Consider the following 26,615-nt stretch of genomic DNA (forward strand, 5'->3'; position numbering starts at 1 on the left):
CGAGCAATATTCTGCAAATAACAGCGCTCGTACTGCCTGTTCACCCTTCACCCTTGTGTATTTCTCCGCTCACATACAGCGATAAGCAGAGGACGCTCTACAGTTTGACAAATATTGCAGCTGATGGACAACATAATGTACTTTTGATACTTTTTTAGGGGAGAATGTAGTTGTTTAGATTGCAACTATGCAGTTTATTTATAAGGATAGTGCCTATTTTAAATATTTATTATTTCTGAGAGACAGCGCATCGGCGGCCATTAGTCTTTGAGCTTAGCAAAGACAGTTGACGTTGTTCATCCACAAGATGGCGGACTACAGCTGATCAAATCATTATAAATCTAGTAAGAGACAATATAGGTTGATCTCTCTCCTTTGGATGTTGTAGTGCTGTTTTTATACCATATAATTGTAGTGTATTGAGTATGAGATGGGACTTACATATTAGGAATGAGTTATTTTTTGGTTGGCCATCTGTTTGTTTCTAATGCGACTCCTGTTTTCGTTACTGCAGACTAGTTCAGTAAAAAGAAAGAAGAAATGCCCGCATGTGTTTAGCGTTTTTCCTTATCGCAAACACAACAGCAATCTGGTAGTGTAGGCAATGATTTGGCTTGTTCTGGGTTAACTACTGGTTTAATTAGTCACTGGTTCGAGTACCGACTGTGTCAGTTGGCATTTATGTGTGAAGTTTGCATGTTTTCCTTGTGTTCGCGTGGGTTTCCTCCGGGTGTTCCGTTTTTTTCCCCCACAGTCCAAAGACATGCGCTATAGGTGAATTGAATTAGTCGTAGTGTATGAGTGAGTGTCTGTGTGTGAGAATGAGTGTATGGGTGTTTCCCACTACTGGGTTGCAGCTGGAAGGGCATCCTCTGTGTAAAACATATGATGGAATAGTTGTCCATTCATTCCGCTGTGGTGACCATTGAAATAGAGACTAAGCCGAAGGAAACTGAATGAATAATTAGCAAGATTATTTTCATCATGCTTCTACCCAATACCTCAACCCAACTACCTTAATACCTATTAATAAGCAACATAAATGTAGTGGTTGGCAAAGCAAGGCTTCATGAAACACTGAATCAGTTGAAGCAAATTTGTTGAAGCTTCGAAATTTTTCAAAACCCGTCTCTACAGTGATGCCTAGTGGTTATTTTTTATGTATTGCTCTGGAACAGCTTTAGCAAAGAAAGTTAAGCAAATTGAGGAATTATACCCCACGCTGTAAAGTTGAAAACCTTTGATTAGTGAAGTGGTAAAAGTTCCAGACTAGCATGCAGAGATAATGGATTCAAATAGATGTTAGTTTTTAAGTGCTCTGTTTTATTTTTGGTCTGACATTTGAATGAAAACTGAGAATAAATGTCTTATTTCGGTCAATAAAAAGTAACATTATTATAATACATGAAGTCAAACTCAGGCCATTAGCAGCACAGTTACGCGCAAAGTCCACTAGGCAACAGAGATAAAGTTTTTTCCGACCCTGTCAGTCAAACGCAGATTCACCAAGGGCCTCATGTATCAACGCAACGTACGCAAAAAACTTTGCGTACGCCAGATTTCACGCTCACGTTTGGATTTACTAACGATAAATTGAACGTGAGAATGTGCGTTGGTCCATGCCAGCTTCATGTCTGGTGTGTGCATCTCTTGTGGGTGTTTGTTTTATTTCCATTGGCGACTCCTAGAGGCAATTATGTTAAACTGCACACTGCAAAGTATCTTTGAGCCGTGCAATGCCAGCTTTATGGGACGGGATGATCCGCATGTCTAGCAGGTATATAAGGTTTCCATACCATGCTGTTGACCAGCCAAACATTGCAAACAGCGCAAGTTGCAGCGCAAGTTGCAGCGCAACTTGCAGCGGTCGCCGGTTTTCCCAATGAAATCGGAACGATCGACTGCACGCACATTGCTATAAAGGCACCATCTGAAGATGTGAATCGGAAACATTTCCATTCAATAAATGTACAAATAATATGTGATGCTTATTAACATAATACACACTTAATACACACTTATTAATGTTATACTTAACATAATACACACTTATTCCTACTTGTCCTCCTCGTGATGAAGAGTAGGCAAATTCTGATATGTAGTGGGGGAAAGAAGAAGAATGAGTTCATTAGACGCTGGATTTGAACTGGGTTCATGATTGATAGAGTCAAAACATTTTGCCATGCGTTTTATCAGCTACGCTACTCAAGCTGCTGTTTTCTGCTCTCTTTAGTTTTCTTGTCTCTGTAAATCAAACGGGCGGGAAACACTCTATTGGTACTTAGCCTAAATAGACACAACTACATTTTACACCTTTACATCTCCCACTCTATTTTTTTTTCTTTTGTTATTAATTCCGGAGGACAAACTTGCAATTAACAAAGCTTTTCTCCGGTCTACCTCCAATAGGAGCACCCCCAATCCACATTCTGTTCAAAGTTTCTTGTTTTGCTTGCTTTTACCATTGCTTTTTCATTTGGTTTTGCCAAAGTAGAGTCATTAGCATATTTATTAGGGGAAGGAGGCAGGGAGGAGTTTCACGTTAAGTCGGATGTACAAAGAGAATATGTGTGGGATTCCGTGTACGCAGTGTTTCATACATCTGTATTTTTTACTGCGTACGCACGTTTTAAGCTTTGTGTGTACTCTATGTTTTAGTATGAATTCAACGCAAGTCTTCTTTCATGAGGCCCCAGGTCTTGAAACGCTTTTGACATGACCAACTCTTTGAATCGCTCTTTAGTCACATGACCTGGGTGTTTCGAAACACTTACGCTTCGGAATCTTGACACTTTCGAAACGTCAGTTTCACGTCAGCCATCCCTACATATCCACTTAAGTTGTGACGTACCGATGACATATGAAATACTGTTTCCGGGTTCAAACCGCTACTCATTAAAATTGAGAAAACATTTGTTTATAACCACTTGTCATGTCACACATTAAAGTGAAATACATATAAAATAAAGGTTTACACAACAATTTCTAGACTTGCTCAGACATCTATATTTTAACAATTTATTTAAAAAAAAATCATCACTTTCTGTCCATCAGATATTAAGCATACAGTTGAAGTCAGAACTATTAGCCCCCCTTTGAATTTGTTTTTCTTTTTGAAATATTTCCCAAATTATGTTTAACAGAGCAAGGACATTTTCACAGTATGTCTGATAATATTCTTTCTTCTGGAGAAAGTCTTAATTGTTTCATTTTGGCCCGCATTAAAAGAGTTTTTAATTTTTTAAACACCATTTTAAGGTCAATATCATTAGCCCCTTTAAGCTATATATTTTTCGTACAGAACAGAACAAACCATCAGGGCGAAAATAAAATAAATCAGTTATTAGAAATGATTCATTAAAGAAATGTATTGAAAAAAATCTTCTAATAATAAGGGGGCTAAAAATTCAGAGGGGCTAATAATTCTGGCTTCAACTGTATGTATTGCGATTGGGATTTTCAGAAGTATTACATCGCTTTGTAAACAATTATTAAAATTTTTTGTTGAGTCTCTCCATACAGTTTGATAGAGCACTTGGACCCGGAAGCCGCTTCGCGTGACATCACACTTAACAAGCGGATGAGGAGTTTATTGAGCTAAAAGTTCTGATCTACGGTTTGTTAATATCGAGAATCGCATCTTAAATAAAGAATCTTTATTGCGCCTACCAGCCAATCAGAATCAAGAATTTTAAAAGACCAAATAAAAGAAGCTTTCAAAAATTTTTATTAAAAGTTTGTAATGCTGTTGCTTTTGTTAGAGATCAATTATGGTTAGATATAGTTCTGGTTTTTAAAATATGTACAAAATGATTAGTAAAACATGCACAATATTTCTTTATAAACTTGTTCTTAAGAGTTATATGTTGTGAGGGCATGGAAACCCATCTCTCTGTGGACTGGAATTCAGATTAATGTCCTCCAAAGGATCCAGGTTCATGAGACCAGCTGATTAATGTGTGTCTGAAGACGTACGTAACTCCCTACAGGCTGCGTGGACATGGTAACCACACTGGTGTTGTGGGTGATGTTCCCAAGGAACCACAGGCATATGGATACACATTACCCTGTTAAGCTGAAACTCACAGCTAAGCTACTTTTCAATGGAAATAGGTTGAGAACAGCCTTAATTGTACTCCAAAATTTTCAAATTTGTGCATATTAAGTCAGCTTGATGTTAGAAAAATTTCTATATTCAATGTTTCAGGGAAGTTTTTATAAAAAGACCACAAGGCCAATAGTTTACATAATTACATGGAAATAGATGCCACAAAAATTTGGGAACAGAGTGATTTAAAATAAGCCATATTATATTAGATATAACAGTAAATTGTAGACCTTTACACCATATTTAGTGGTTTTATTGAGATCAGGAATAATGAGACGTTAAGTATGTTGTCTCATTATTCCTGATCACAATGAAACCACTGAATATGGTGTAAACGTCTAAATCTATCTGTTAAAACCATACTGTTTTTATGGCAGTGGGCTAATTACAGCATTCTCAAAGGGATTGAGTTTCTACCCACTGTCCTAAGGGCAACCCTAGTCAAGGTCACTTGATCTCAGCAGACTCTTAACATCCAAAGCTATAGACGGTCAGCAAACAGGTAGCTCATGAAAAATTTAAAACAATTGTCTACAATTGTTCACTTTATTAATTAAAATCTGAACTGGTAACTTTGGAAATTCAATCGGTGAAAAGCAGGAAGGCAACTAAGCTTTTAAATATTTAAACCTTGGAGTAAATATTTTGTTTACGTGTCACTTTTATTAGCCCAAATCAAACAAAATCATTGTAGCAGACCTCAAGAATCATTCTTATTGGTATTGCTTGCATTCAGCATCCATTTCAAACTGTTTTAATTTTGCAATAGCATATAAATAAAACTGGCTCGTGAAATAGAAACCGAAGCCGAACACTTTAAAATCAACAGAAGGAAAAAACCCTGACTTAAAACTTACTTTATGATATGTTGCCATATGGCAACAACGTGCAATAGTGGATCTTACTTAGAAATTAGACATTTAAAACTTTCCTTATTTTTAATAATTTTGTTGTTTGAAATGATTTAATTGTTGCTGCAGTATTATAATCGCTAACACAGAACTTATACATACTTTACAACTGATATTCCAACAGCTTTCATTTTTTTTATTCTTTTTTGATGAACATAATTGTATAAATAATAATAAAATATGTTTTCAATAAAGTAAATATATTTTCTCCAGTAAATATTATGACAAATAAATAACAAATCTAGTACATCCAGATGCGTCAGAATAATGTAGCTACTAGCGAAGAATGTTTGTATAGTATGCTATATACTACACCCGTCTAATCTGCTTCTGAGCTAATTTACCTAAACTGTCTCCATCACTGCTCTTATCAAATGTCCAATCTGCATCATTCTCATGGTCACTAAAACCCATTTCATCCTCACCTTCATCTGCAGGAAGAGCCAGTCCTGTCTTTTTCTTTTTCCGCTTACCATAGAACATGATAGTGCTCTCTTATACACAGTTCCCCGTTTATATTTAATCAAAGGTTTTGCTATTAAAATAAGATTTCATCCATACTGCAAATGCCTTTAACATACGATTAATCAACATTATATTAATAGCATTCATGTTGTTGTTGCTGTTGTTAAAACTTAAAGGTTCACAGCTGACCTTGCTAGCTAGCTAACCTTTTGCATGTTTCACTATTGGACAGTGTTGCCATTTGGTAACACATACATTTGATTGATTTACAGAAAATTCATTAGATAAAAATGTATTTGATTTGTGAATGTCATCATAACTTACTGGAGGTGATTTTTCAGATTTTTTGTGGATTTGACAATTTAATATTTTGTTTTTATTAACATTTGTATATGCATTCAGCAACTACTCACAATAAACACCAGTCTGTCAGAAATCTTGCATGTCATGGGACTTAACCAAAGCACATCATTGGCTAAACTAAGGTCTTCACTTTTCAACAAAAAATTAGAACATTGGTCTTAAAGAAACAGTGGCAGAGAAATTAACAAATATCAAGCTGTAATATGGCAACAAAATGCAGTAGAGGGGTAATGTTTACATATTTTGTACGTGTGTAGAGGAGAGAATAAGACAAGATGACACCGATACATTTGCTGGCCATTTTATTGATGTTACTTTACAGTTGAAACAATGACAACAGAATAGAAACCAGCATTTAAAGGCAAAATTAAAAAAAAAAAAAAAAAAAAAAATTCTACATGCTATATCCGAACCTAATTCAATCATGCTTGCTTGGAAAAATAACTTTAATAAAAACATACAATTAAAATAAAATTAATGACTTACAATATACTTCACCATTAACTTCATTTTAAATGTACCTTCCACTGGTTTTCTTCTATGCAATATATATATATATATATATATATATATATATATATATATATATATATATATATATATATATATATATATATATATATATATATATATATATATATATAATTAAGACTTTAAATTGAGCGAAATGCTGTAAAGCAGTATTTCGCTCATAGAAAAGCACCTACAAGTATAAAATAAAACCTCATGGTGAATCCTTATGAAAACGAACGCTGGAACTTGGGAATTTCTGTACAACTCAAACTCAGATGAGCGATCATCCACGGCTTAAACACAGAGCGCCAAAACAGACTAGAATGGAAGTCTAATGCCTTACATTGAAAACTTACAACGTTCTTAAAATAAATATCTCACATCTGCTAAAAATAAATAATGATCTTAACACTTCACTATGGCAAATGCAAAATGAAAAATAGAAGTCGCTGTGCACTACTTCGTCGAGAGGCCGAGTGTTTCTTTAAAAGCACTACATATGGGAGACAAAACCTTCTGCTGTTACCTTGAGGTAGATAACGCCTTTACGAACCTACAGTTAACATATCGCAAACCAACGGTCAATGTTTACTGTGCTGGCATTAAGTTTAAGGAAGTTTACAGTATAAACAAAATGACAGAAGGCTTCACTTTTAAATGGAAACGAGATGGAAAAGGTTCAAATAAATACATGAGCCTTTAAAAAAAAAAAAAAAACAACAGGAAGAGAAAGGCCAAGACACATCGTTGTGTCTTTCCTATTGGCTGTCAGTCAGAAGGTCACATTATGATGTCAGTGGCGGCGTCTCCCACACGGTAGGTGCATTATTCCGCCCTCTTTTTTACCTTGCAATGAATAATTTGTTTCTCTACTTAACAGTCGTTCCTCTGACTTTCCCTAACAGGATTCTGAATCTACAGTACACTGTGTGCAAATGTCATGCCGTTAGTTTCTTTTTATATAGATATATGTATATAATATCAGAGTTGAAACAGAAAATCAGAGGGCAAAACGTTTCATGAATTGGAACACAGTCCAGCACTTTGGATGAATTTACAAACTGAATTAATTTACATTTAATCCACGAATTAAAAAAAAAAAAAAAAAAAGAACAAGAGAAAGAAAATAAAAGAAACAACATTTCCTTAAAAAGTAACCATATGTAAAAAGATAAGAAATGATTCAAGTACAGAAATACTATAAAAAAATAAGCTGGACTCTGCTTGAATTGGGTGAATCTTTCAATTTAAATGCTTGAAAATGCTGCTGTAGGTCTTATGGGCGATTTGTGGGGAGTGTTTAACAGCGGATGGCGCTAACGTGGCCTGGATGGACTTCAGAGGAATGTCAGCCGCTCCCTCGAACCCTGGAATGGCCAGAGATTCCAGTTGCATGTTAAAGACAATCTCTCCGCTACAGGATATGAAGTCACTCTCCGTGGTGGACACCACCTCCACAGGCTCGAGGATCTCGGGCTCCACATCGTCACGCTTGCTGAAGAGACGGTCCAGGTAACTGCTCTGGCAGCTGCTGTTTTCCTTTTGCAGCTGCTCGTCTTTACGGACGTCCCAGCAAGCCTGGTCGATCAGGCTGCTCTCGGCAACACCACAGTCCGTGAAACTCTCCCAAGGGCACGGAGCCCGGACGCCGAGCTGTGCCAGGTTGACTAGGCACTTCTCTTCTTTTTCCTGACTGATGGATTTGGACATGGAGCCACAAGGAGCACGAGTGTCCAGCTGTGAAACGGAGGTGTTCAACTCGTTCAGGAGGTCAACGTCGCCAGATTCCGGCTGCAGGCTCAGTTTGATGGTGCTAGCGATAAACGAGTCGAAGTCAAAGCCCTGGTTGTGATTCTGGTGTTTTTCCTGATCGCGATCCTTCTCGGGCACCGTGTGGTTCTGAGATGCCTCCTTCAGAGCGATCTGAGCCTTGACCAGTCCGTTCTTCTCACACTTGCTCTTGCCCTTTTTGTCAATCTTCTCTTTGCTCTGTTGCTCTTTCCAGTTGGAGAGGTCGATGATGAGTTTGGGCTCGTAGTAGTGGTTCACCTCGCTGTCCCTCCAGATCAGATTGTCCAGGTAGGATGGGGATACAGCTTTATAGTTGCATGTGTAGCTGCACTCCTGGTCACAGTACTTGTTCTCGTGGTGATCTTCCAGCTGCCACAAGTGCTCTGGTGGGAGGTCGAATGATGGATCTTCGAGGAACTTCTCGCAATCTCCATCCATGTATTTCCGGGGGTCGATCTGGACCTCCTCCTCATCAGTCACATCTGACAAAGCTCGAGGATCACGCTGCACATCTTCCAGCTCATGGGTGCTGTGCAGATGCCAGTCTTGATCAGAGAACTGACTTTCATGATACCTACGGGTGTGAAGAAAAAGCAGCGAATGTCAGTTCATAAAAGGTTTAACAGAACTAGAGAAATTACTGTAATTGCAAGCTAATTGGAATTGGATCTCTGTTATTCCTCATTAACTTGACTGGACTGTTGCATGTAAAGACGAAAAGGCTCCCATGGCATAGGCAAGACGGCAACCAGGAGATTTGACTTTTACTTATCCTAAACCAGAGGTGCTTAACCATGTTCTTGGAGATCTACCATCCTGCAGAGTTCAGCTGCAACCTCAAATACACCTCTCTTTAAATATCAAGTGCTCCTTCAGGTCCTACTTAGTTGTGTTTGATTAGGGTTGGAGCTGAACTCTGCAGGAAGGTAGATCTGCAGGAACAGGATTGAGCACCTCTTGTTTAGGACAAGGTCAAATCTCTTGGTTTTGACTTTGGAAAGGTAGATCTCTAAGGACAGGATTGGGCATTCCTGTGCCAAACAAATTTTTCTATCACCCTCTCTACCATTTCTCATGATGAACCAATGCTGGTATTTTTCTATTAGGTGTAAGCTCACCTGTCCCAGTTGTAGACTTGACTGTGACTCTCATCCATGAGAAGGATGTCATCCACCTCATCCTCAATGTGGAAGGGGTGCAAGGACACTGGTTCGTCTAGAGGGAATGAATAGTCGCTCATGTATGGATGAGCAAGAGCCTCTTCTGCAGTGAGACGGTCCATTGGGTTAAATGTCAAGATCTTCTCCAGGAAATCCAAGGCTGCAGTGAAGCAAAAAAAAATAAAACATCAAATACTGGCTGCTGTTTGAATGCAATTCAACACAGATTTTTGACTCATTATTTTAAGAAAATATCTAAATTCGTGATAAATTAATTTAATTAAAAACTGGGTCACGTGAAAAAGTGGTATGAGGGTTTCCAGGAATTTAAAGGTCCATAAATTTGAGCTTCTGAGAACTGTTTGCCATGAGCAAATTTAGCTTGTGCAACTCACCCTCAGGGCTGACACCAGGTAGCAACTTGGCAAGGGGCGTGTGTGGTTCTGACATGTCGTTCTTGATGAAGACGGGTATAACGCTTTGGAGTTCCAGTCGGTCTTCCTCATGGACTACGGGAATGGATTCCAAAATCAGCTGCATCTGTTCCAACTCGTGAGCTCCTGAACATACAAATGTTTCATTTAAAGAAAGTCAGGGCAAATGCTCAGCCAATATTTGGCACAACACACTTGTATGCTCAATGCACTGGCCTAGTTTAGAGTACACCTTTGAGTTGGCTAACATGATATTAATCTCAAGGTTCCCACACCATTTGAGCAGTGATTTATTGGACAATGACGTAAAGAAATTGCACTCTGTTTGTAGGCAATGAAATATATAAAAGCTGAAAATAACTATAGACACAGTTAGATGCATTAAACATGTCCATGACTTTTTTGGACATGGAAATAGCCATTTAAAATTGCCAGATATTTCCATGGAAGTGGCATCCCTATAAACCAGCTGTGCCTCGGCAGGCAAGCTGTCAAAGTGATTCTAAACTGGCACCAAACACTAAAATTCAAGAAAGTCAACAGTGCTGCCCTAGTTTCCATTGAGCTTGAGTTCCAAAACAAGCTCAACTCTTTACCACCATTTTAAAATATTCTATCCTGGTTATTTATATAATACACTAACAGTACAAGAAATGACCTTCAACTACCTGATTAATGTGTGTATGTGTGTAAGATAAGAGAAGCTAATGTAAATGAAAATGAGCAACTAAAAAGTGGCTGAGTAAACAAACAGTTTAAATACCTGCAAAGAGTGTTTTTCCAGTCAGCATTTCGGCAAAGATGCACCCAGCGGCCCACATGTCAATGGCTTTGGTGTAGTTATTGGGGGATAGAAGCAAACGAGGAGAACGATACCATTTAGTGACCAGTCCTTCAGACAGATGGCCCTATGGGAGAGAGAAGAAACACATCTGTTACCAAAGTCAGAGTTTCAGACAGACTTTTGGTAGTAGCACTATAATTATATAAAAAAAATAAAAATAATTAAAAAAAAATAGCTGATGCTTGACTGGTTAAAAATTCATGATCATGTCTCATCGCAATCATGTTAAGGTCATGCATCACATGGTATGTATAAAACACACAGGACAGCTGTGTTCCAGACAGTAGCTGCAGGGCTATCAACTCAGTTTCACATCCAGCTTATGATAAAAACTTCTGGTGTTTAGTTTATAGCAGTTCCACAAGATACACTTACTGTAAAATGATATATAAATGATGCTACTGTAATTTTAAAATTCAAGTATGCATTATGGGGCACTATACAGCGGCATAAACTAACATCTTTGGTCTATTTTCCTTAAATTCCTCATGCTAACTATCATTATGGGGCAAGCACAAATGAATACTCCCAATAGTTTTATATGTCTAGATGTAACTGAACAACACTTGGGGTTGATTCGCACAGATATTCGAGTGTATTGTCTGAGTACTGAATACTGGATTTTGCTACCATCACAGTAATCCAACAACTCCCAGTTCTACACCACAGGACCAAGCTATGCCAAATCAAACATACATTTCTGGCCAGAGGATCAGTAGGAAAAACAAAAAGATAATGACAAGTGGAGAAAACAAGTGGACAGACAGATCAAGATAGATAAGCAGTCCCACTGCATAAAAGAACTAGGATAATCTGTCTCGTGCCCAACACAGCAGACAGACACGACTGTGACATCAACCAACACCTCTGGGTCACAGTTCATAGTCTGGAACACCCTCACATGCACATGAATGTCCACCCAGAGGTCCCAAAACAAACAGTCTAGTGATTGGAGGCATGATATTACTCCACGATTCAGTGTGAGGGCTATTTTTGTCTCCTCGGTCATGCTGCTGGAACCAGATTACAGCAGACCTTATGTTCACGATTGGTCTGTGAAAACCAGAGTAAAAATAAATAAATAAACTCACACCATCATGATTAAACCTCACTGACCTTTAACTTAACAGCACAAGCCTTTGGAAGAGCACCAACATACAGGATTACAGAACAATCGTCATGGTCACAGTTTCTGTATAAAAGATCTTGTGTGTGGGTTGCATAAAGCAATGAGTGCAGATTACCTGGATGAGGATTACCAACATTCAGATCACATCCTACTCAAAGACTGTGTGAAAAAAGAGAGATCCTGCAAAAAGCATTAAATTTAAACCTCAGCCTGCTAGAGACACAAGAGTTTAGCTTATCCAGAGGAGAAATTCATGACCTGCGATGGCAAACTTCAACTTTATTTTTCATATGAACAAAGTCTGAGCTTTACTTTAAGGAATGTGGTTCCTAACTGGCCCAAATTAGCAACAACAAACCTACTGTAAATATGGATCTAGGGATCCTGAAAAACAGGTATAGAGTACAACTTTAAAAGCATATACGTAAAAAAAAGAATATTATTTGACCAGTTATGACCAAGGGAGACCCAATGATCAAAAAAATAAAAAAAGCAAAGAAAGCACCAATATGGAAATTTTGGCCAATACTAACAAATCTTTATATTATGAAACCGATAACCAATATACAGGTCTATAAATGTTATCCTGACAGGAGTTCTTGTTGTTTTTACTGAAACGTAACTACAGGAAATATCTAGATCTTCCTTGTTTACAAACACAAACATGTAATGCCCACTTTACTTAATGATAAAAACCTCCCACACCAAGATCTTGTTTTTCCTCAAGCATGAACTCCTCAAGCAAGCCTATTACATACGACAAGTCATGTGGTGTGGAAAGCACCTATAGAAACCTTTAGAGAAGTGCTTCAACTGCTAGAAATGATAAATCATTCATTAATTCACCTGCTTTAATAGAAAATCATCCTAATTTCTTAATTGTTTATCAAATTAAGCACAACAAAAAGTAGAATTTATTAGCCGCCATTATGGCCAGTGATATATTGGGGATTACTATAATAACAGATTTACTTCCACACAGATCTGCCTACAAGTTCTTACTACATTTGCCCACAGACGTATCAGTGAACAGCATGTGTTCAGACAGGAATTGATGACAACACAAAAGCCCCTTTCACACATACAACCTTTCCGGAAAATTGCCGGCAATTTTCCGGAAAGGTTGTATGTGTGAACAGGTCCTTTTTGAAAATACCGGTAAATTCGTTCTGGCTATTTTCCGGAAAGAGAAGTTGTAACATTACCGGCAATTTGCCGGAATGCTTCGCGGTGCGAATGCAGAAGGAAGATTACCGTAATAAGCGCGTGCACGTCTAGAACGTGCTGACGTGAGACGTCTGCTTTAGCCAATCACAACAGTCAGACGCATTTACGTCTGCGCGGTTTGTGAAATAAAAACCTTTGAATATTTTTCCAGACACATTTAGCTGCTAGAAGTTAGTCAGGTCACGTTTATATGTTCTTCTTTATGCCAACTGTGTAAATAATCATTGATGAGATGCTTATGATCAGCCGTTGTTTGTTTACCTTCAAGCTTTGCGTGTGCCTGTAAAACAGCCTGTGAGCGCCTGCACACGTACATATTATGAACCTCTCGACATGCGAAAGTGATCCTGCGAAAGCAGTTCACAATATTGATCACCCACAGAGTTTGTAATTTAGTCAAATGTTTACAAATACAGGCGCAGCCGTTTAAAGCTCATTTGTGGTGATGTCAGAATTTACCGGTATTTTGGAATGGATGTGTGAATGCTCTTTTCCGGAAAATTTCCGTAACGTCCTCGCCTGTGTGAAAAGCGCTTTTTTGAATATACCGGTAAAGTCGTTCCGGAAATTTTCCAGATATTTACCGGTATCACTGTGTGAAAGGGGCTAAAGTCAGAGTAATACAAATGTCTGCGTAAATGCTTCTAGAGAAAGTCAACAAGGCCAGTCATGACATTTTAGGCAACTGATTTGCATGTTAAATAAATCCACCCTCGCTGGTGGCGTGAGGTAGCAGATGACTCATGCAGACTGTGAGATGGCCTTGAAACCAAACAGCATGAAGTTTAAATGTCAGACAAAACTGACAGACTCAGTCACACATCATACTTGCTGTCAATTGCCAAGGCAAGCATTACTATTGCTCATGATTACAGGACTTCACTCATCTTGAACCATTTGCAAAATGGACGTCAATTACACTAAAAATTACACAACTTGGGTAAAAGCAAATAAATAAATACATATCTATATACCCTGTGAATGAAACTCACATCTCTATTTATATGACAAAGTAGCTCATTCGGTTAAAAAAAATATTCAAACTCAGTTACAAGGTCATGGGAGGGCACAAAAGTGGGTCAAATTCAAAATGTAGTGAAGAAGTCAGTTTAGACTAGTTTCAGAGTCAATGTGAAAAATAGAGCTGAAGGGAGGAAAATAACACTCACAGTCCAACTTTTGCCTCTATATACCAGAAACACAGGCTCATCTCACACCACATTTGAAGTGCATGCGCACTATGAACACAAGAGCTGATCGACAGTGTTGGAGGGGAAAGCCTCTGGTAGGTGACCAAAAACTCTAAAACCGCAAAAAGCTGCAGAGACGATGCAGAACAAGTCTGAACCCAATGACACAGACAAACATCAAAAGCAGAAGTTGGAGAAAGACCAGAATCCAAAGCACTCAGCCAAACACAGACAAAGAGAAGAGAGGGGGAAGGGAAGAGTGAACCGAAGTGGGGGTTGATCCGCTCTGCACGTGAGTTCCAAACATTCCTCAGACGGGGTCGTATTTCTAGGGCAGAGCAGCTAAACTCAAGATAATATTAGCAGAACCACGAGAGCATAAGTCACGAATCACCTAATAATAAAAATGGAGTCGTCATCATCATCATCATAGAACTAAGTGTTGTTCTAGTGCCAGTAGGTGGCGACAAGTTTTAATAAGTGCATAATTTATCCTCGGAGCTAGTCATCTCCCAAAAACAAAACTCGTGCTTTTTTGGGACTACTTTTGTAAAATAAAATGTAAATACAACTACATATCTTGGCTAATATTTATAGAGTAGTAATAGCAATATTTACTTAATTGTTGCATAAATTAATTAGCTCTCAAATGTGCAATCATAAGTCGAAAACAAGTAAATTACAATTACTCCGATAATCAATTAGTTGAATAATTTTTGTTCGAGTTATTTAACGTTACGTTTTGCTTATTATAACTATATAAAACATAAATCTGGGTATTATTTATGATTAAGTATACTTAAATTGCAAAATCCATTGTTTAATGATCTTTAATTTTGACATTTCAAACCTTAAAAAAAAAAAAGTTTGTTTTTGAAAGTAAAACTTCTCAAAATACCCCAAATATAACAAAATCAAGTTGTACCATTATATTCACTTTATGAAATAAGGACATAACTTGGCTGACAATAGGATAAAGATGCAGAATTTGTTGAAATACCGAAATCAACAAAAACATATATTACGTAAACTTTTACTACTTAGTGCAAATCTAACATTCACTGAAAAAAAACAATATTGACTAATTCTTCTGCTGAGTTGTTTGCAAATTTTAAATAAGTGGAGTCGCACTATTCGCACCACTTAATTTACACTAGTGTCATTTCATTAATAAGTTGCAACTGAACAGATCTATTATAAAAATGTAAGTTTCCAATTGGTTAAAAAAAAAAAAAAAAAAAAAAAAAAAAAAAGCACTTAAACTATACCATTGGTGAGCAACCCAACTAATCGGTAACAGCATTTGTTGACAACGAATTTCATTTTCAATTATTTTCGAGTTTATCATTTGGTTTTTTACAGCCAAATCAGAACTGCACACAAAAGAAAAAACATTTAAACAGCAACATTATTCAACTCCAATTTGTCCTACATGGCTAAACATTAAATCATTTAATCAGTCGATCTATTGTTTTCATTACACATGCATTAATGCATTAAATAATGAATTTAGCAAAATGATTCTCTCTGGATACACTTTCTGCTGACTAAAATTGAACGACTTATTTTCCAAGGTAAATGTAATGTTTAATGACTATTTATAAGTGGTTTAAATGAGCAGTGAAAACACTGATAACAATTCATAACCGATTAAACATTAGAAAAGAAACATGTCATACTACTTCCATCATAAAAAACAAACCTTTAAAACTATACAATAAACCCAACCAAAAAAATCTTTTCCAGGCAATTTTTCCATGTTCTTGCGTGGAAAGGTTCAAGTCAAAGCTTCAAGATCACAAGTGAATCTTTACCTCTCCTTGCTTGAGAAAACGTGCTGAAACATCTACCCATTACACTTTCTCCAGCTCTGACTACTGCCATGCTTCTAACAATGACTTTCAGCCAGAAAGCCTTAGCATATGTTTAGCACTTAAAGAGGCTGTCTGAATTATAGCTTGCAGCTAGGTCATATTTAGCCCTTCAAAAGTGACCCCATTTGCATGGAAAGAAGCCGAGTCTTACTGGACAATGGCCACTTTAAATACAGATTTCACAAGACAGTCTTCACTCACAGTTTATTTTGAGCAGAGAGACTTTGTATGACTGGCACATCATCAAACTCAAAAGGAGACGTTTAAGGGAATGTCTTAACCACTTAAAAACAGAAAAGAGAGTAAAGAGAGAAGGTGAGTGGGAGAAAAAAAATAAAATTAAAAAAAAACATTTAAAATGTTCTCCAATGCTAGCCTCAGCTACATTTGATGTCAATGACAATCATCCATGCTAAACAATAATTGGGCCTGCACAATACAGAGAAAATACACAATGTTGTTGAGTGTTATAAATAAATAGACACTTGATACTTACAACGATCAAACAGGTAACAGATTTTTTGTGAGCTAATTAGATCTTAAAATAACCCAATTCCCTGGCATTAGTATTTATTTTCAGCCCTATGTTCATCTAACAGCACCTTCTGGAGAGGTGGGGATAAAGACATTAAAGGTCACATTTGATAGCTAATTTACTGCACTTCATGCTACATGGATATTGCATATACTCTTATGCCAATAAGCGCCAATTTTTCAATAAATTATGCAGCCCTTACATTAATATTGACAATACGCAATTAATTTGTGTGAGCTATTCATTTAATAAATAGTCTACAAAAATGGAAAGAAGGCACAACGAAAAAACAGATGCATTGGCAGAGGAAAAATAATTGTGAATATAAAAGCAAGAGACGGTGACATGTCTGAGGTTTGCTTCCCACAAAACTCCAAAATCCACCACTGAAATGCTGACATTAGGAAGGGGTCAATTCGCAAAGGCACACACACTCACACTTTCCCTTTCTCTATCTATCAATTCACAAAAACTGCTTAAACAGGTCAGCTAAAGTGAGCACACAGCAGTTTAACAGTGCACCGCAGCAAAGAGAGAAAAATCGAGAGAAAGGAGGGGAATGAATGCAAAGTGAGGAACAAGTATGCATATTTCTCTTCATCTCAATAAGGCTTTTTACAAAATGTTACAGGATGTTTACATACATCCAGCTAAGCCTCTTTTTTCCGTTTCAACACCCTAATCGGAAAATCCTGTTCTTTTGAATCAATTAATAAGCTTCTTTAGAAATATACAGAAGTACTTCTTAAAAGCTCAGCTTTAAAGCAAGTCTGCATTCATGTAGCAATTAAGTAAAAATAAGTGCCTAAAAGATTACAACATATGGAAATGATATACATATTCACCGGCCACTGTATTAGGTACACCTGTCTAACTCCTTGTTAATGCAAATTTCTAATCAGCCAATCACATGGCGGCAACTCAATGCATTTAGGCATGTAGACATGGTCAAGACGATCTGCTGCATTTCAAACAGAGCATCAGAATGGGGAAGAAAGGTGATTTAAGTGACTTTGAACATGGCATGGTTGTTAGTTGCAGATGGGCTGGTCTAAGTATTTCAGAAACTGCCGAACTACTGGGATTTTCAATGGTCCAAAAAAAAGATAAAATATCCAGTGAGTGGTAGTTCTATGGGCGTAAATGCCTTTTTAATGCCAGCGGAGAAGGGCCAGACTGGTTTGAGCTGATAGAATAGCAAGAGTAACTCAAATAACAACTTTTTACAACCGAGGTATGCAGAAGAGCATCTCTGAACGCCAACACGTCCAACCTTGAGGCAGATGGGCTACAGCAGAAGACCACACCGGGTGCCACTCCTGCCAGATAAGAACAGGAAACTGAGGCAACAATTCACACAGGCTCACCAAAATCGGACCATAGAAGATTGGAAAAACGTTGCCTGTCTGATGAGTCTCAATTTCTGCTGCGACATTCGGATGGTAGGGTCAGAATTTGGCATCAACAACATGAAAGCATGGGTCCATCCTGCCTTGTATCAATGGTTAGAGCTTGTGGATAAATGAGTTCACTGTACTCAAATGGCATCCACAGTCACCAGACCTAAATCCAATAGAGCACCTTTAGGATGTGGTGGAACTGGAGATTCGCATCATGGATGTGAAGCCAACATATCAGCAGCGACCAAAACCTCTGAGGAATATTTCCAGTACCTTGTTGAATCTATGCCACGGAGGAACAAGGCAGTTCTTAAGGCAAAAGGGGGATCCAACCCGGTACTAGTTAGGTGTACCTAATAAAGTGGCCGGTGAGTGTACATAGAACAAAGAATCATAATACTTTAACAAATTATACTGAAATAACTTTTCTTGTTTGAATTTAAATTAAATAACTAAAATGCATATATTGGTTTTCAAGCCTACAAAAAAATAAAATAAATAAACACTAGAGAATAAAATAGGATTAAAACTTTTAAACATGTCTACTTAAACTGCCATAAACTTCACTTTCATGTGTTAAGCTTTGAAGTCTCATCCCTAAAAGGTTTTCCCCTTCGTCTTAAACTTTTAGTTCTCAAATTTTTCCAAGTTATCACAAGTCAGTAGAGCAGCCAGCTTCATAATTACAGGACCGGAGTCTGATACGGTCTCTCAGCTTTCTTGCTCCCTGTAGAAGAAACCCAGACCAGAGTATGTGTGGGGGAGTGACGGCAGCTATTCATAGACATCAAGTAGGAACAGTGCTTTTTCTCTCAAAGACTCGAGAGGAGGCATCTCAGCACATATGTGAAAGCAGATCTGGCTGGCATATGGATCATGTGAGCCCACAAAGGAGAGGGGATTACAAATTTGTGACACGAGTACACTTAAACCAAGCCACAACCCAAACATCATCCACACACACACACACACACACACACACAAAACTGAACAAATGAACGAACGAAAGAACAAGGAAAAACACATTAAAAGGAAACAAAACGTCAATCTTTTTTAGATTTCCCAATAGGTTGTTTTCAGTCACGTGGTCCTGGTGATGTGCGAAATTCAGATGGAGGGCAGGAAGTAAAAAAAAAATAAATAAAAAATGAATGGGAGACATGGTCCTCATTTTTCCTTATTTTTCCAGTCCTTATTTTTGCGATACATACCATATGTCAAAGGACATCTAAACAGAAAATAGGCACATATGTTGGCCATGACCCTTATATCATGAAGATGATCTTGTTTTCTCTTGAACTAAAATGTATTTGCTTGTTAATTATGTTTTATGAAAAAATACTATGATGAATACTATAGTGTTCGGAAGCATACTATAATGACTTGTATTAAACTGTTGTAGTAATTATTGTTGCTGTGGTACAACACAACTGTATTAATAAATTATTCAATAGGCTTCAGTTATCTACGCTATAATCACAATGCACCACAGTTTATACTGACGTTACAGTTTATCAGTTTACTATGCTACACTATTACTATAGTTTCTCAACATGCAGATATCTTGCAGACATCACAAAATAACAGATGAAAGCATACAAAAGCGTAAATGCATAGTCTACAATATATATTTATTAGAGGGGGAAAAAAGTGCTTAAAATTAAAAAAAATTTAGAGTTTTGTTACAAGACAAAGGCATTTCTTTTTTGTTCTGTCGATAAATTTACAATTAATAAACATTCACCACTGCTGCGCATCTCGATGATAGCATTAAGATTGTAAATTCTGATGAAACGCCAGCAAAGACATGGATTATTGCAATAGAAGATGGAAATTTCATTGCTATTACATGGCAGGGTACGTATATTCTCCTGGATTTTGTACAAGTGGGGTGGTGTTTGCATTTAATTTATATACAACATAACATGTATACACATAGCTAGGCCTGCTTATAATCTTTATTGAAGCTGTCAAATGAATTATCGTGCTTAAAAAAAAAAGTCTGTACACATGGATGTATTAAAAAAATGTTTATAACATGCCGCATTTTCTTCTGTTTTTTTAACCAGTTTGTTTACTTTCTCCGCTTTATGAGTTAAAACTTTTGGCAGTCTATAAAAGCTGTTCGCCATTTCTTATTTTGGCTGATTTAAACTATTATAAGGAACATAAAACAAATAATTTGATGTTCTGATAGCGATTACGTAAAAGTATCACTTCATGCACTCCTTCTGAATTTTGCGCGTTATCAATAACGTCACGTCAAAACAACCTATGTTCCAAAATATTCCACTCTGGCTCAATTCACTTTATCCTGCATTGCGGAAGTACGTTCTTTTCTGTGATTGTTTTAGGACTTCTGGTTAATTTGCCAATGGAGGAAACGACTAGGAATGACAAAGGACAGAAACCGGTCGTACAACTTGCTGAAAATCCCAGCGTGCTTATTATGATTATAAATAAAAAAAAATATATTAAGAAAAAATACCAGTTTGCAACATCAAACAGCAATTTTTATGGCTAAAAATCAATGGACGCGAATGAGATCGGAAGTCTTTAGCCAATGAGGTTCTAATGGCTGCACCCGCTCTCATGTAAAAGAAGAAGGTCAATAAAGGGACAGCTGTGCAATTTTGTCATAATATTTTTCCATCAGCTTCCTTTTAAAACACAACCGGATGTACAGCAACCACACAGAAAGCTAACATACAGGAAAGGGCGTCACAAACAGGAAGTCGGAGGTGCCAATTCAAGGACTGTTTACTTCCTGCGATACAAGGAATCAGTGAATGAAATGAAATCTCATTCATGTCTCAGCCAAACAAGACGCCATCTGGATGGTTGTCAGTACGATGAAACAGAACATTGAAGGTGCAAAATCTTAGCAAGTGAAAGCAAAAGAATAAATACCTTATGGGAATAGTGGGGGTCCATGATCCGGGCGAGTCCAAAGTCTCCAATTTTTAGAACCAAGTCCTCAGTGTTGACAAAGAGGTTGGCAGGCTTCAGGTCACGATGAAGCACGTTTGCAGAGTGGATGTATTTGAGTCCCCGGAGCAGTTGGTACATGAACAGCCGTGCGTGATCCTCAGACAACAAGCCCTGTTCCAGTACTTTACAGAGGTCAGTTTCCATGTACTCCTGGACGATGTACACTGAATTGACCTCTGTCAGAGAGCTCACGTCCTCCGTGAGCCTCCGGCCACTGGGCCCCAGAGTTTCGAACACCTTCACGATGTTGTCATGATCAAGCCTGCGGATGATTTTGATTTCACGCAGCGCATGTTTGACACTCTGTGGGTCAGTCAAGACAATCTTTTTAACAGCAACCCTCTTGTCACAATCGGTATCAACAGCGGAAAACACCAAGCCGTTGCCCCCGTAGCCAAGTGGCTTCAGGTCCATGTAGCGAGGCCCCAGATCGAAGCCATGAATGTTCATAAGGCTTTCAAATTTCTCTGCCATTCTGTGATCTAGAAGAGCAGCTCTGTGCAGATATTATAGCAGGAAGTGTTTCTGATTTTAACTGATATGCAGCCAATTTGGAGTTTCTAGAAAAAGTTGACTCAAACTACACTCAAGCCTAGTAAGACTTGAGTGTTTTCCCCTGACCTACTGTTACAGCGTATACTGAGAGATAGGAACTGATAAGGATATGTTGCCAGGATATGTGGTCATCATCCACAACACTTCCAGCAGCTTTTTCAAGACTAATGGGAACTTAACTTAAAATGGAAATTTGATTTGTTTCAATGTTTAATAGGGCGTAACGGAATGAATTTGGAGGCCAATCAAATCTCTCTGAACGAAACTGAAATAACTGAAGTCTCTACAAATAAAACCATTGTCACAGTGCAGAAATTTTCAGTGTACGACTGGCCCTGAGCAGCAGCATTATTATTATTATTAACGGTCCTAGTAACTGGTGACAAATGTAATGTTTTTCCTTGTTCCTTTTTAAAATGCCTGATGATGGGAAATTGAAATGTTTGATGTTCTCAACAAGACACTTCCTTCTCAATGATCAGGCGGCTCCAGCTCACCGCAGTCGCAATCAAAACTATCCTCCATTTTACACCGGGATACCCTGCAAAACGGCACAAAAACAAAACAGATTAGGAGTGTAATATAGGCCAAAATAGCAAATCTAAATCTAAAGCAATAAATGTGCATTCTGAACGACACAAATAAAAGAGAATGGATTTGATCTGTTTTAAGCTCAAAAGGACACTGAATAGAGGGCAACAATCTAAGCTGAAAATACTAATTTTAAGGACCATGAGTGTTTAATGAAATGCAACACTTATTCAGTTCTGATCTTTTTGAATGAAACTGATTTAAAAGAAAAAAAAATCATACAAGGTTATGGCATCCCTCTTGAGCAATGTTTCCTGTGTGTGTTTGTGTGTGCTCATGTCGCCACTACACTTTCTGATGTCATGGGTTCCCGTTTCTCCACCTCATGACTGTAAAAAGCACCACAGTGATCATAACACACATGTAATGGATTAACACGGGACCCGGCCGGTCTGTGGAAACAAAGGTTGGTGATTCAGCCACGTTGCAGCAGTGTGTGAGGGAAATGATGGCTAACCGGCCGACCATTTTGTTAACTAAAAGAGGGAGCCAACAAACCTTAAACCAGTCCAGTAACGTTAGTGACATTAAATCAACACATATTAATCCTGTTTACACTATGAGAAAGTGAAAGCGTTTTAATTAATAAACATAAACCCATCATGTTGCTTAACGTTATATGGATTGACCAGTAAAACATGTTTAAATGCTTTTATTGACAAGGTTTACCAACTCATCTCAAACACAAAAAGTAAATATAACGTTACTACGATTATTTCTGAACAAATATATAAATAATTCATTAGGTATTAAAGCGGCTTGCTTAAAAACTTTGAAAAAAATGCAATAATGACGCAAACAATAACTTGGCGTTGTTGTACACACGCGGTTCGCTTTTGTTGCTGCTCTGTTAAAGTTTACAGTTGATCGGCTTGTTTATATGGTTTATTGGCCATTTTCGGTCCTCCATTTTACTACCGGCTACATGCTAAAGCTAAAACCAAACCGGCTCAGAGACGAAACATTGGCACAATTCAAAAACAACTAAACTGAATTAATTACCCAGTAAAAATATGAGTATCCGCGAATATACAAACTCTACAAAACGTTCGTAAGCATAAATCAAACATTGTTTCTAAGACAGCGGGAGAATTCACATATACACCAATTCGCCTTACAAAGGATTATTAAACAAGCTATTAGGAGTTAAATAATCTTCTTAAGTATTATAATGTCTCGTATATCAGTAAACAATGTATTATAACGATTTAACAGTCATTTCTTTATGCATTTACGGCGCTTCGACGCGTTACCTGAACAAAGAAGGTTATTGTGCCGAGGCTAGATTTCATCAAGCCGCCCATTTGCCGTTAAAATAAACCCTTTAACCCAGCAAAACGACCATATTTACGCTTTAGACACGCTTACATACAAAGCAAAGAAACAAGCCATGTACTCACTCTTCTCGCTGGTGTCATGTATATTTTATTCCTAACCGTTCCGGGCTAGGTTTGTGTGCGCTACCTGCGCGCTCTCCTTACAGACTGCTGTGTGTGTGAGTGAAGCTCTTATGTTGAAGATCAGTGTGAATAAGCGTTGCGACGCATGCGCATTAATGCGTGCTTCTATTTCCATCTGTGAATCCCCCGCTCTATGAAGCGCATGGGCACTTCATAGCGCTCTTGCACTCATCCCGCTTCTTTTATTGCTATGTAAATCGCGCCGCATTCACATTCATTGATATTAAAGTCATACATTTTATTTAATAATTAAATCAATTATACTAATAATTTATTCGAAATCATTACATTTAAATTAAATGTAATAACCACTAAAGATATGTTGATGTGACAGAATATTTGAAATTATTGCACAACAAATTCTGTAATGGCGGTTCATTTCACTGTAATAATCAGGGACTAAGCCGAAGGAAATTAATGAATAAATAATTCAGTAATTAAAACATAATTTAGTAAAATTAGCAGTTATTTAAACTAATTTAAACTAATTAAATCAATCTTTATACTAACCAAAGCATACACTGTAAATAATGCTGGGTTCCACACAATCCTTCCATGTCACCCCACTCAAATCGATAAAAAAAACCTAAATAATTGAGTTGGTTCAGTTCATTTTAAATAAGTGGCTAGAATAAGCATTCAAAATATTTTTTGAGTGTTCAGGATCCAGAATATTTCAAATTACTGCACAATAAATTCTGCAATTATTAAATAATCAGAAAAGTTTGTAGTTATTCAAACTTGATCTCAACTAGAATAATTAAATTGAAATTACTTAAAATTTATTTTAATTAAAATTGTATTCACAAAATATATACAGTTGCCAGAAGCCATAATATTTTTAATTATTGTACAATAAATTCTGAAATCAATAATAAATTAGCAAAATCATCAGTTATTAATAGCCTACTTCATTTAAATACATTAAACTAAAATTTACTGCAATAACCACAACATCTTTAAAAGAACGCAGGGACTTTAAAATGTTACAATAAATTCAGGAATAAATAAACATCTCTGAAAATCAATCAAAATCACTGCTGAATGTAGTAACAACTAATGCACAGCTTAAATGTTGCATTACTTGCATATGTAGCCTATTCTTTGTCACATCATTTAAATAAATCTATATTTTTCATGGTAACTCGGTGGTTAGCACTGTCGCCTGACAGCAAGAAGGTCGCTGGTTTGACTCACGGCTGAGTCAGTTGGCATTTTTGTGTGGTGTTTGCATGTTCTCCCCGTGTTTGTGTGGGTTTCCTCCAATGACATGTGGTATAGACCGTTTTGAGGACTAAAACAATGGTCCCAACATATTTCCTGTTTTACATATTTAATTTCTATAGCTTCCGAGAATCCAAAAAGAGTTATGATTGAATTGCCTCTTGTTACAGTTCTGAAATAGTTTGACTGGGAATGTTCACATTGAAATGGTCAATAGGTGAAGTGAATAAACCAAATTGGCCATTGTGTATGTGTGTGAATGAGTGTGTATGGGTGTTTCCCAGTACTGATTTGCAGCTGGAAGGGCATCTGCTGTGTAAAACATATGCTGGAATAGTTGGCTATTCAATCCACTGTGGTGACCCCAAGGGACTAAGCCGAAGGATAATGAATTAATATATGTTTACAATAGAGGCTTTTTTTATTTTTATTTAATTTGTTTTACATTTATATCAATATCTGGTTTATACAATCCTCTCTACATAATATTGGCAAACCTTTCAAAAATAAGATAATAATAATAATAATAATGAATCTAATAGGCTAATGTCACACTATATAGCTCGTGTTAAAAACTGTTGTGAACACTCACAACAGCTGAATTCATTCATTCATTTTCTTTTCGGCTTTATTAATCAGGGGGCGCCACCACGGAATGAACCACCAACTTATCCAGCATATGTTCCAGCCGCAACCTAACACTGGGAAAAACAGCTGAATTGTTATATACGGGATCACCAAAACCCACAGTTTCAGTTTAATCCTTGGAATCACATCAAATGTTTATGTGAACTAGCTGCCACTTTAAGCAGGGCCTAATATATTTCTTATTAGACATTTTGACGTTGTGGTTGCTCATTCAGGTGACGCTTATTTCAAGATGCTGCTCAGTAGGGTCGTTCTGTTCTGTCCTAAGGTTGGTTTAGTCTTTATAGCCTACATCCTGTCAATTAAAAAGTCTCGAAACCGGATCTGCCAGTAGGGGCAGACTGCTTAAGATCTCAATGTTCCCGAACCACTCAACATTTATTGCCTTTAACTGACGCTTACATATGAACCTGTAGTGATGGGATGCACCTAGAAGTTTCAAGTTTTTATGTTTGCATGCATTTATATGCATTTTCAATGTTATCATTATGTCATCTTTTCATATATTACAGCAATGCCATCTCCTAAACTGCTCTTTAAAAGCTACACATTATGATAAGAGTAAAAACATGCAACAGAACACCATCACTCAGCAGTCTGTAGGCAGAACATCATCCCTCAGCAGTCATCAACCAGAACATCATCATATCTGATGTAGACAGCATGTTCTGATCTGTCTCTACTCACTGCAGACGGGTCGATCAGTCGCTCCCTCCCCGTGTCGTCTCTCTTATTCCAGAAATACACGTTATAATTATATTATCCGAGTGTCTTCATGTGGCTACGAGCAGAGGTCTGACCGCTGGACGCATGATGATGCTGCAACATCGCCAAAGTAAGGCATGTGGATGCCCACAAAACACGGTTTAAAAACGCTAAATGTAGCTGGGCAGCGCAGCATGAGCCGGAACAGAATGACCAGGGCTGTGTGTCCTGCGCCAGAGCTGAATGAATGGATGGATGCAGCGCAGCATCATCAGCATGTGAATCCCCATGTGCTCGCCGTCTATGCCGCACTACGACTGCGCTTTTAGAGTAACACTCACGCCACTGCGCCGCCACGCACATCATATTTCATAGATATAAATAAATAAATACATCATGATAAAAATGTACATCAATTATATTTATTTTTAATGTATTATGTTTATTGCCATTAATCTTATTTAAAATGTATTTGCATTTATATTTTTATATAATAA

The 26,615-nt window shown here is 37.4% G+C and overlaps 1 protein-coding gene across 3 annotated transcripts; it reads right to left on the minus strand.

Moving 5' to 3' along the window:
* Positions 1-7,121: 7,121 nt before the first annotated feature.
* Positions 7,122-26,437, minus strand: mapk6 (mitogen-activated protein kinase 6). Of its 3 annotated transcripts, none has more exons than XM_073929323.1 (6): positions 26,101-26,437; positions 20,855-22,031; positions 10,509-10,653; positions 9,707-9,871; positions 9,270-9,471; positions 7,122-8,725 (listed from the first exon to the last, which is right to left on the minus strand). In XM_073929323.1, the coding sequence occupies exons 2-6, from the start codon at positions 21,407-21,409 to the stop codon at positions 7,603-7,605; spliced, it is 2,190 nt and encodes a 729-aa protein (XP_073785424.1). In that variant the 5' UTR covers positions 21,410-22,031; positions 26,101-26,437; the 3' UTR covers positions 7,122-7,602.
* Positions 26,438-26,615: the final 178 nt, after the last annotated feature.

Source organism: Danio rerio, chromosome 18 (genome assembly GCF_049306965.1).
Source record: "Danio rerio strain Tuebingen ecotype United States chromosome 18, GRCz12tu, whole genome shotgun sequence".
Taxonomy (NCBI): Eukaryota; Metazoa; Chordata; class Actinopteri; order Cypriniformes; family Danionidae; genus Danio; species Danio rerio.

Excerpts from the sequence above, each read along its gene's own strand:
- mapk6 (XM_073929323.1), bottom strand. The coding sequence starts at position 21,409 with ATGGCAGAGAAATTTGAAAGCCTTATGAACATTCATGGCTTCGATCTG. Across the intron at positions 10,654-20,854 it reads ACCCCCACTATTCCCATAAG|GGCCATCTGTCTGAAGGACT; the intron begins GTATTTATTCTT and ends TCTCTCCCATAG. Across the intron at positions 9,872-10,508 it reads TGGAAAAACACTCTTTGCAG|GAGCTCACGAGTTGGAACAG; the intron begins GTATTTAAACTG and ends TTGTATGTTCAG.